General features: G+C 41.7%; 1 protein-coding gene across 1 annotated transcript in view; it reads left to right on the top strand.

The window, feature by feature from the left end:
- LOC101073275 (tumor necrosis factor receptor superfamily member 16) overlaps positions 1-12,763 on the top strand; it is a 21,780-nt gene extending 9,017 nt beyond the window's left edge. The window contains exons 4-6 of the mRNA XM_011602667.2: positions 7,867-8,119; positions 8,961-9,124; positions 9,862-12,763. Coding sequence (XP_011600969.1) covers positions 7,867-8,119; positions 8,961-9,124; positions 9,862-10,193 — 749 coding nt within the window. The 3' untranslated portion in view covers positions 10,194-12,763. The remainder of the gene's footprint in view (positions 1-7,866; positions 8,120-8,960; positions 9,125-9,861) is intronic.

Here is a 12,763-nt window from a genome sequence, read left to right as displayed (position 1 = left end):
GCAAGTTTGAAGCTTCTTGTTATCACAGTGCTGGAGACAATATGAGTCTCAGTGTAAGGGGACTCTTTGTGTCCCTCCCATGAGTCCAAGTGGCCTCTGAGGGCTCTCTGTGTTGCAGGTCTACTTAAAACAAGAAAAGAGTGTAAAACATAAATCCTAAATATTATTTTAACATATATTTTATATCTTATCTAAAAGTGAAAAGTGCTTTGATTATAATATATAATGGCATTGCATTCATGAAAATACTTGCTTGAGATTAAACATTTGAGTAGCAAGTAGTACAATTTGGCATTGTGTGGAAAAATTAAAAATTTTGGTTTGAGATTATAAATATTTAAATGATAGTTGTGGGGAGGCCAGAGGCCTGATTTACTGCAGGTTTTTGTGTAAAACGTGTACAAACTCGACATCACCCGCAAAAGAATGTACAAGCTGATCTCGTAGTGGTGTGCACTGAGGATTGTGTCTTTGAAGAGAGCAAAACAACACCCGCTTTAGCACTTTGGCCTTAATGAAGACGGAATATAGGGTGTTTCTGCCCGGGTGAGCTAAATACTTTTACAATTTACTAAACCTGGAGGCATTTGAGGTGGTTGCGATTGCGTCTAAACAGAGTAGGAAGGACAGGTGCACATGGCTTTACGCACACTGACTGCTGATATTTTCACCAGGAGACACAGAGAAACTGTATTTCTCATTTGCATCAGTATTTTTGGAAAAAGAGAACAAATTTGAGACTTACCTAACCAACCCTGCCATCGTGGAGCAGCTTGGAGCTCTCACATGTATTAAATGCTATGACACGCAGAATGGGCAAATAGATAAAAGTCATCCGCGCAGGAAACGCTGATGAAACCAAAGACGGCTCTAATGTGGTCGCTGGCTTCCCAACAGCATCAGAGTGGTTGACCAGGACAGACACGACGCTGTCCTGCTGTTTGTTGTGAGCAGCAGTGGCCCCAATGTCCCACCGGAGCTCATGAGCCATACTGAACACTGGGCGCACCTTCCGTGCAATGGATGAAATGGTGATTGAAGGCTGTGGACTAGTTTGTTTTTGTTTTTTTTGTTCTTCCCGCAACACCAAGAGCAATTTTCTTTCTTCTTTTTACTTCCTTAACTGTCAACTTTGTTTTCACGACAATGTTTACTTTGGCACAGATGTCGGTCCATATCAGATTTTGTTTTATGATGTTTTGATTGTGCTCATTGCTCTTTCAGATGAAGGTGGCGCATGTAGAAACAGCAACAACAGCTCGGGCTAAATACCAAGCACCAGGTGTGCTGCTCACTCTGCTAGGTTGGTTAACGCTCCTCCCCAAAAAATGCAGACCAGTGGAGATACATTTTCAATATTCACTAAGGACTGAGTCAAACACTGATGTTCCTTTGAACATTGCCATCTACCGGCCGGGCTTGTTCACGCAAAGCATTTTCTCTGTGAACACAGCACACATTTGAATATGTAAAGCAAGAGCTTTTTTCATTTCTTTTGACAAGGTTGTCGTATAAACGTGCCCTCAGTTGAATCAAATTTCATGTTGTGAAGTTGCTGTGTTTTCAGGCATCTTGCGTCCCACTTTATTTCCAACATTTGTTTTTCTAAAGCACATAGGTTATCAGTGTTTGTGAATCTTTCGGGACATCAGGTGTCCAGGTCCATTAGCACTGAGGAGTCAGGCAGTTCACGCCTGGAGGCCAGACACAGCTGATAGAGTGAAGGCAGAGATGGAGACCAGGCAGAAGACCACCATAGACCACAGCACAGAAGCCACTATATCACTACCCCATAATCAGCACTACAGGACTTCAAAATATGACACTAGACACAGAAAAGTTATGTTTAATCATGACTCTGGCTGGTGTACCGGACAGATCAGAAGTGAAAGGTGGTGAGTCGTGAGCACGATTAGCTGATGTGGAAAGTGAAGCTCTCATTTCCTCCCACACTTTCGTGGGAATTGGAAGTCCGTTCTTAGTTTTGCCAAGAATTGTCTCTCTCTCTGTGGTGTAAAACATGCTTATATCAACCAGACTATATTATGGTTAGACTCTGAAGGGGAGATGCTTATCTAAGGCTGAAGGTCATGGGAGACTCCTATGTTACATGTTGTCCTTTGTGTTTGAAGATCAGGCTGAGGATTTGTACTGAAGAAAGCAACATAATCCCCCCCTCAAGCTTTCCACAGATCACAACACAAGTAAAGTTGATTAACCATCCTAATGGGAACTCTTCAACTTGGTATCCAGGCTGAAGTTAAAGGTCAAAGAAAAGGTTGTTGGAGATGTTTCATTTCTTGTTTTAAAGGCCTCTTGAATTCCAGGAAGTTAGTTCTTAAGGTTTCCATTAGGACTGAGAGCAGGCACATACATCCTGTGGTGTTATAAAACCACATATGTATCACAATATGTATAAACTAAAAAAGGAATTTCTCTTCTTTATCTATTATTGTCTATTACATTGTTATTGAACATGGAGTACATAGAGTCCCAAAATTGCAAACGTCATTACAAACGTCAGGCTGCTGGTCAGATCAGTTAGTGGTGTCTGTTGAGCCCAGACAGAGTTTATCTAAACAATCCTCATCAACTGGAGGCGCCAGACCGGCTTTCACCGGCTCTTATATAAGAAAACTGAATGAACAGTGCTTGAGTTTATCAGAGAGGTTTCTTCTTCTTTTTATTGGCCTCAGGTTTTGGCAAAACTCCCTCGATGCTAATAGAGAACACAGACTTTAACTCTTTGGGCATCCTGCTCTGAGATTGTCCCTCCACAAGAGTATCGGCCAGAGTTTTTGGCCCTGAGTTCTTCTGCTGTGGCAGCATGGACAGGTAGAAGCAGCTGATCCTCTGACTCAGGCGCCAATCAATAAAAGGATTTATTGAACCTTACAGAGGTGATATGTCCTGTGGAAAGATGAAGAATGTGTGGGTGCAGTCAAAAGGAAGTGAAGGGGGGTTGATTATGCCCAGTGGATTTGGTTATTTAATTGATAGATGAGGAGGAGGAGGAGGAGGAGGAGGAGGAGGAGGAGGAGGAGGAGGAGGAGGCTGTTTCCTTCCTGAGTTTGCTTGACCTTAACGATTGACAGGCTGCACTACAGAAATCAAAACGTCTAATCTTCTAACTCGACCCATACCCAGCACTAAGAGCCAGGCCAGTTCAGCTAATTTAAGGCAAGTAATTGGAGAAGGGGATGTGGAGGGATAGATTGGGAAAAAAGGATGGGAATGAATGAGATAGAAACAGAATTTCTGTTCTAAGGCACAAGCCATTTAGTGTTGTTATAGGTCCATCTGGCTTGTCTGGCAGATTTGAGATAGCTGGATTTCATCTAGAAATTGGTTCAAAGCCATCCTTGGCTGGCATTTAGTGTTTGTAATCTCATTCTTCTTTGAATCAGAATCCTGAATGCACAGTTCATGGATTAGAAGATGACATCATTAAAAGAGATGTTTGAGACACCCGTGAACTTCAGCTATCGACGATCAGCTCAGTATAGATGTCCGATATATGCCTGTATTTATCATCACATCTCAACTCAAAAATTAAAATCGAAAAAATTAAAAAACATTTTTCCAAGGATCAAAAAGTCCATGACTTTAAATATAAAATAGAAAGGAGTTATTGACCAGGTTTGTAGCTGGAGGTGTCTTGTTGGAGGTTTAGAAACATCTGTTTATCAATGTTAGCCTGTTAAAAAAATCCTATTTTTGATGTTTTGTGTTGCAGTACCATGGGTGACCACTGGGAAATGAAGATGGCCGCTGTGTCTAGTTCTTCTACCTTTATGGAACCTGTGTGTTTGGCTTTACTTGATAAATTCTTTATGACAGAATTGTTTTTGATTGGCTATTAGATGTCTTAATAAGTAATTAATCGAAATGTTTTAAAAGTTCCATTGCAATAATAAGTATACAATATTTCCAAGGGCAGCTGTGATTAGTGTCCAGCGTATTAACATTGGCCTCCATTGATAAAGCGTGTAGGGGGGCCTAGCTAGTTGCTATCTGATGATCAAGAAAAATATGTGAGACTGAATTGGGGCAGAATGCCAATCACTTTTCTGATTTCCTCCATCCAAAGCGTTTTCACATTAATAGCTGTGAAGAATCTTCGAGTCCAGTCGGACTAAATAACTGACTGTCTGTATATTGCACAGTCACTCTTTGTTGGACTCTGATTTGGTCACCACACATGTCCTGACCTCTCCCTTTAACCCCGTTAGCTTCCTCCCACACACAGTCAAGGCATTGTAAAAATGAAAGGTTTAAAAGACCACAACGTCGTTTTATCCACTGGCAAACAAGAATCGACCCCTTGTGGCCGTGAGTCATCATGCCAAAGCATTTTTCAGGAATTTACCCCTCAACACCCTGCTGAAAGCTTTTGGAGGCGACTCTGCATGAGTGGGCCAAAGGGGACCACAACACATGTGCTTTCGCTCGTGCCATTCATTCACTGAGTCATCAAGTTCGGCTCAGGGAGTGCCTCAGGGCTCTGCCCGGTCAAGACTTACAGTCTGTGTTGAGGGACTCTGCTTGCTTCAAGCAAATTATCTATTGTGTATGTTTTAAATGCCAAACTGGTACATGGTGGTATTGATTTAGACTTTTTTATTTTATTTTTTCGGCTAATAATAATAATAATAATAAACACTGGAGGAATTCCATCAGTAGTGACAATAGTGACTAAATAAGGAGCATGTAGAGAGTGAGATGAAGGAAAGAGTGAAGAGAGGGAACAGATGCTGAGATCGATAAAAGCGATGGGGTTTCTCCTCTGCAACCTCGTCTTTCTCTGGTTGACCTCTACGGATGCTGAGCAAGTCGTACCGCAGGACTGCGGGTGTGCGCGCACACACACACGCACTCTGTCAATAGCAAAATACATACGGGGGGGGGGCAGCATTAGGTAGCAGACAGGAAGAGGCAGGAAAGAGTAAATCAAAATGGTGGCAAGAAGAAAACATTGTTACTAATAAATCAAACGTGAAGAGCAGGATTAAACAGCCATGTCTGCAGCCTTTATTTACCACCTGAGCTCGTTGCACCAACATGTTGGGTAACAACAGTTACGACCGTGTTCAAGAGTAATGACATGTAATTAAAAAAGCGGAAGACGCTCCTTTCTACTAAACTGCACGCACCTTTGAAAGCATTCAGGGGTTAAGTGGGGGCAACACCTGTGTGCAAACGAAGCTGGATGGATGCATTAATCTCAGGCTGCCCCACACGTTCAAGTCACACAAATGCTGTATTTACACTAATCATCATGTGCAGTGCTGTAATGTGTAAGATGACTTATGTAATGTCGGCTTGTTACCACCCCGATTTCCAGTTACAAGTTTGCCATTAACTGACAAAGTCTGGAGGGAAATTCCAGTAATTCTGACCAAACCTGTGATTTTGACAAGCTTCATGTCACCTAGTTTTTATTAACTTAAAGACAGGCTGTTGCCACATTTGAACAAGGCTGCTGGTGTTTGTGTAATAAGCTTAGACTACTATTAAGGTGCAGGGGGTGCGCCTCCCTTGTGAAATGTCGATTTAAAATAATGTGTTCATCTAACAGCACTTAAACAAGTACAGTGAGCGGTAATACTGAATCATTGTTGATCGCTTCTGGATGATTTAAGCGCTGCGTTCAGGTACCCACTGAGCTCTCTCTGTGTCGGGGAATCGAGCTGAGCTCAGCAGTAGAAGGTCGCTGGCCTCTGAGGCCAGAGAAGCAAAGGTGTGAAGCTGAGTACTGTAGTGGTTTAGTGAATGCACTTCCTGTTTTAACTGTGAAGGAGAGGGAGCAGAGTGATGCTGAGAGGCTCTGAGTAAAAGAGCAGATGGGTGGATGATGAGTGCGCTGTGTAAAAACAGTCTTCAACAACCTTCTACATTTTATTCCTACCGCTGTGATGCAATAAAACATCTATAATACCCACCTTCTATTGGCAAGAGAAGAGAAACACTCTATTTCTGATTATCTTAATTAGTCTATAGACCTTTAATGGACCCAACTGGAAATTTTACCTGTGTATTTACAGACATGATATAATGTCGGGACAGAATTGTGAAAATTGCATTGCCCAAGTGTGTAAATAGTATAAATGTTTGTCTCAGAACAGAAAATGATTCTTATCTCCAGGCCCTTTTATTTCCAACAGGCATTTAAAATGGAAAATTCTGGAAATAAGGTCAGACACAGACCGCTGAAAACAAAAAAGGAAACGAAAGAATGAAACACAAAAGGAGGAAAGGAAAAGGAGCGTAGTAAACGATGGAGCTACAGAGAGGAATAAAGTGGACTGAAGGGTAACGAGTTGGGGAGGGGGGCATCTGGGTTGGACAAAGATTTCTGTCAATGAGTGGTGTCTGGTTTCCTGTGTGTGTCACAAAGACAGACAGGCCACGCTGTTGATGATGGTGTGTGAGTGTGTTTGTGTGTGTGTGTGTGTGTGTGTGTGTGTGTGTGTGTGTGTGTGTGTGTCCTTATCTGCTGAAGATATACAAGAAGAAATCTGATATGCAGCAGTGCAGCATCGGCCTGTTTGTGCGGTGTTTCAAGGCCCTTTTTCACAGCCCTCAGAGCAGATTATTAATTTTAACCAAGAGCACTGCCATCATTAAGCGTTGCAGTCGTGAAAAGCTTCACATTTAATCGATTAAAAGGAAGTTGTTACAAGTTTATTTTTTCTATTAGAAATCTGTTACAGTAGGAACAACTGGCTGAACTGAAATCATCCCGACACTCCAGCGTGACCAGTTATCCACAAAAATAGAAATACAAGCAAAAGAAAAAAAGAAACTAATTAAAAACTACCTAAAAACTCTGACATGAACATTTCTATAATACTGAAAAATAAGTTGTTTTACAAAAGCCGTCAGCGCTTGACTGTTGGCAAGCATTAGTCCATGTTCAAAGCAATCATCAGGTTTTTGCAGCTAAAAGCTTTACATCCATCTAAATAGCCCCTTTAAAGATGTTTTTGCCTCATTAGCTCTCCTCAAGTATTTAGATCCCGATGGTTTCCTGCTGCTGATGTAAATAACTGTGAGTAAGTGACGGACGGGGATGGGTTTCTACATCCGCGGTGAGACGCAAACATTTCTGTTTAGCCTTAATGGAGGAAAGCGAGCTACACTGGATGGACAAACTCGCTTTTTCTCTTGTTTATGGCTCCCTGGAGATGAGGCCAAAACCGATGTGGGATGTATGTGTGTGTGTGTGTGTGTGTGTGTGTGTGTGTGTGTGTGTGTGTGTGTGTGTGTGTGTGTGTGTGTTTGCAGTATGTGAGACATTTATAATATTGACAGAGGAGAGGAGAGACATAAAGTGAGAGTAGCATAAAGACATATGATCTGACTCAGTCTATAAGTCATATTTAAGTCTTGGACAGCGCAGATGTTGATCCACAGGACATTCAAAACCTGAATTCTCGTCTCTTGTGACATTAGTGAGAGCTACCAGAGCGCCAGCATCCCTGTGGATTATTGCTCTGTGCTGAAACTTTATGTTTTTGTGGTTTTGATGACACTATAAACACTGTTGTTAAGATTTTAGGGTTGGTTGCAGACTGTTTATTTACTGGCTGTTTGACCAAGGTTCACTCACGATGTCTCTCTGTCAATGTTGCAGTCACAATTTATTTTTATTTTTTTAAGATCTTTCCCACAGAATCAATCCATAACGTCAACTGACTGAATTTGAAATTGAATGTGAATTAAGCTCTTGTGTTTTTTTTTGCCATTTCAGCTTAACGATACTTTACAGTCTTAATAACAATTTACCATCTCACAATGCAAGAAACATGTCCTTTTATTGTCCAATATAAAGATATTAATTTTGTGCTATTTTTTCCTCCCCAGTCACTGGTGACGACCCCTCAGTGCCTTACACAACCTTCTCTATGCAACCCTCTGATGACAATTTAATAGACGAAATCTACCCTGAAGTTACCACACCAACTGCCACCACCACCACCACAACCACAACCACCACCATTAACGGGAATTCCAAGACGCCAATTTACAATGAGCTGAATGACAAACTCATTCCCATCTACTGCTCCATCCTGGCAGCGGTTGTGGTTGGCCTTGTGGCCTTCATTATCTTCAAAAGGTGAGGAGAAAAAAAGGGCCAGATCCAATAGTGGTGCTAATTCATTTCCTTTATGCTGTGGTTAAATTGTGTCATGCTATACAAAGAAGTCTTAATATGTTGGCACCGGGAGTGAAAGGGTTGGTCCCAGGAGAGACTTGTGTTCTGAGTTAAAATGTTTTTGGGTGTACGTGGACCATAATTGTCTCCATAGCGATCGGAGTATCATATTAGTAATTACAGTATATGAACACTGTCGACAGGTCGGGTCCAGTAAAGTTGGTGCCAGCGTTCTTTTATATATGTGCAAGAAAACTCTGTCACAACCTGCCTGTTGATTCAATTACTTTTGAATCATTTACCAGGTCGTCCCCCCAGGATCAAATTCATTCATTAGAGGTACAGATGTTAAAACCAGATTAATCCCCCCCCCATCAACAAATCCCTCCCAGGTTATGTAGATAACAGTGCTGCACATGAACCATACGGGATCTGAAATTATCTTTTTTTTTAAACTGACAAGATGACAAAAAGCATGAAAATGGATTGGCACACTTTCATATTTAATGAGTTCATCTGCTGCTTTTCTGTTTGTGAGCATATTGGGTCACAAACTGGCCTGAAAGCAATACGCATATGGGCAAAAGCTGCTAAATTTTGAATGTGAAACATGTTTCATTGGTTATGATTCAAGTTGCAAAATTAGTTTCTGAAGTTTAGCTCGCTGCTAATGCTAACACCATACTGAGTATTTCTGCTGTCATTTATGTGGGGCATGTATTCACTTAACAGCGCGTCAAAAATTAAATATAATCACCGATGCCAGAGAATTTAACTACCTTTTTTTCCCGTTTTTGTTCAGATGGAATAGCTGTAAGCAGAACAAGCAAGGAGCTAACAACTGCACGACCATCCAGAACCAGACACCATCCCCGGAGGAAGAGAAGCTGCACAGCGACAGTGGGATTTCTGTCAACAGCCAAAGTCAGCAGGAGCAGCAGGTCCAAACACAGACAGGCAACATCTGTACGTAGCAGGAGCCCCGACCCAACAAAACACATTAGCTGACAGGTCTTTTCCAGAGCTGACGACTCTCCTGCTGGGGCATGTGCGACTGTACAGTGTTATGTTCACAAGCTATGACAACACAATGAGAAGAATTCCAGCACGTGACCGTGTCTCCTGGTGGCTGCATTGACTCCTCTGTGATTACGACCTTTCAAACTCTCTGCGGCGAATCGGTAAACGGGGATTATGATACTGACAGATGCAATCCTGCCCTGAAAAACCAGTTTGAAGGAATTGAGGACTTTTAAAACTGCAGGCCTCGAGGAAGAGGAACGTGTGATCTACGTTTCTACATTTGAAGGGTTGTTAAATGGCTTCATCACGTAGCCACAGGTAGAATCCTTGATTTGAGTTAATAGTATATCGAAGGAGCCGACCATCTGAAACAGCTGTGTCCTCCTCTCTCGTTCCTCTGGAATGCATATATGTGTTAAATATGCTAAATATGTGATACAGTATATCTGTATTTCCTCGGCCTAACCTCCCTTTTGACCCATTTGTCTTCCTCTACATTGATGTTTCCAACACTCTCATGTTTGCTTCAGCATTCAGTTGGGGCTTCACTTTGGGACACAGCCACAAAAAAAGAAACAAACCAGGGAAATAAATGGAAAACACCAACAGGAAGGGGAGTCTCACATTGGGAAAGAAGCATTTGACCCTAGTGACCTTTATTTCATTTCTCCTTTCTGCAGTCGTCACCATAGACGAGGATCCTTGTCCGCTGCCTCTTCACACCAGAGAAAAAGTGGAGAAGCTGCTGTTCAGGGGGGGTGAAGCGGACGGCCAGACGGAGGACAGCGACTGGTGCAACTTGGCGGGTCTCCTGGGATACGAGGAGGAGCGGATCGCCGCCTTCCGTCAAGAAGAGCATCCTGTCTGTGCGCTGCTGTCCGACTGGGGTGGCAAGGACAGCGCCAGCATCGATACCCTCTGCACGGCGCTGCGGAAGATCAACCGCGATGATGTCGCCCAAAGCCTGGTTCTGAGCCCGAATCCAAAGCCGACTGCCACCTCTGTTGTGTGATTGCAGTGTAAACGTGAGGAGACCACCAGAGCTGTAGCAGTGATATTCTACTTTGGCCTCCAGAATTCCACATACACAACCAAACACCTGGCTGTACTTTATCCCGCTGTGACACATTCCCTCCTTTTGGCTGAAGCCAGCGGCGATCACACAATGTCTGTCAACTTATTTCAGCTTTGATGAAGGAATAAGACACAAATATGAGAAAAATCAGAAGAAACTAAAGGGAGAACAGTGTAGAAATTTGAATCAGTCTCATTTGAAGCCAACATGGAGAAATGTCTCTCACCAATTATCCACCCTACAGATTCTTTTCTACTCTTAATCGTAACAAGTTCACATTGTGTAGATGTTCATCACCCTGTGTGGTAGCCAAACACCAGTACATACCTGGAGGCCACAGTGGAAATGTTAGATTCTTTAAATATATGTTGATGAGTTGTGCATACCACTGAGTATTTGACAAGCGTGAAGAAGGACACATTGATGTGCATTCTAACCAACCTTTTTTTCTTAGCTAAAATTAGCTAAGGCTTGCTTTTGACTCCCATGCGTCTGTAGACTGAAGCACCTCTGGGCTGCAGTGCATGTGGGTCAACGCTTGGATTGGACTCCAGTGATTTGTGCTTTATAGCCAGTCTACCGGACTCTAGGGAAGGTCACTGACCCAGGAAACACAGGGTTCCCACACAGGGTTCTGCCTTATCTGCACAGAAAATGGAAGGATGTGAAGCTCAAGTATGAACTATGTATAATCTCTACAGCCAGATACCACTACCATCTCCGCAGTATGTAACCATGCATGCATTTATTATAGAAATACAGTCAGTACATTTAAATGTTGTACCAAAATAATGTTGGCGATTTCAAATCGATTATGAATCGATTGATTGCTTGATGAATTGATTGGTTGTATAAACATGGATGTTTTTCCAGTGTAGCTATATCAAAAATGTTTTCCTCGGATCCGAAGCATAACACCAACGCCATGACGAAAGTAAAATTACTGGAAACGTGACCTTTACAGCCCGCACAGGCGCTCCAGTTCCTGCCCCCCCACCACCCTGACTAGGGCATCCTAATGACTGTCAGCGGGCTAACCTGGCTGATCATACGTAGGATCCAGTACCAACAGGATGAAATCAACCTGATCTGGCTTGAATGCTGGGCTGAAACCGGCTGGAGCTTGATTTCCAACCACTGGACTATCTTGTGCATGTGAATGTACTGACTCACAGATCATGTATCCGCGTACAATCATGTCGTAGATTGTTTGGTTATTACCCGTAGTTGCTGACATACTCTTCATTAATGTTAACATCTGTTTAATTTTTCAACAAAAACAGTCCATTATACCACAAACTGGGCTTTAAGGGACCACGTTACAAATATACAGACAGAATATTCAGGATTGAAAACAAAATAAATCAGGAATTACCTATATGGTCGTTTTATTTTTCAGGGTGTTTTAATTGTGTTTCGACATCCACGTTACACTAAACACGTTACAAAAACCTGCAACCCACCTGTGATAGCCGAGGCTGAAAATCTTGGGACTGACAATCCTTTCAAAGCGGAGGGGATCAGGCCAAAGACAAGAAAAAAAGGTGTCTCGTTTCCTCTTTGTGAGCTGCAGTGATGTGTGGACAAAAGGCTCCTCAGCAGAGACTCGGGTCCAAAGGATGCACGCTTAATTCAGACCAAGAAAAAGCAGGAGCGTTACATTGGGGATATCCAAATTTGCATTAATGAGCTCGTTTAAGTTAACTTTTTTTTATTAATATTTGTTATTTTGGGACTCTTGAGACTCTTTGGGACTGTTTTCTCTAATTCTGGTCATTGTCTCTTTTTGGGGAAGTATTTGAAGTGAATAAAAACATGATAAACAGTATATAAAATGCCAAGCTTAACTGCGGCACACTGTGCATCTACACTAACCTGATAAGCTTCTAGTGTTACTTTGAATGAAGGTTTCGTCAATGTATTCTTTATTATTCAATTTTATTAGCCAAATCTCTTGTGTAAATAATATTAGATTTGTCTTACTAAACTGTGGTACTTGAATGTGGAATTGTTATTGTCTGTTTTCATCAAAAGTGCCTGTCAATTTCTTTCAGGTTTTTTTCTGTGTATTTCTTTTATTTTTTATTTTTGGCTAAAGTGTTTTTTCCTAGTATATTTCATTTATTGGCTTCAGTTTGTTAATAGTTTGTTTTAGTTAAAGGAACACCGAGCATCTGTGAAGGGGTTTGTTAGGATATCAGAATTGTGCGTGTTTCAAGCAGTTAAACCTGAAAAGGAAATGAAAATAGACAAACAAATGAATAAATAAACAAAATCAGTCAATATCAGAAGTGAATTCTTTCATAAAAGTTAGCTGCTTTTCAAAATGAACCGGTGAACAAAGACTTTGGTGTTGCTTTGAATGACTCTCTATATTTGATTTTATCTACCGATGGTATGTGATGGTATGTAGTTTTTACAACCTGCTGGAAAGAACCAGTTTCAACTGGAATTTCATCTTTAAAATTGCCATGACCCTGTGCATTAAACTGAGAATAATTTGGAAA

Source organism: Takifugu rubripes, chromosome 1 (assembly GCF_901000725.2).
Source record: "Takifugu rubripes chromosome 1, fTakRub1.2, whole genome shotgun sequence".
Classification (NCBI taxonomy): Eukaryota; Metazoa; Chordata; class Actinopteri; order Tetraodontiformes; family Tetraodontidae; genus Takifugu; species Takifugu rubripes.
The sequence above is the reverse complement of the archived record's forward strand: the minus strand, read 5'-3'. Positions and strand labels throughout refer to the sequence as shown.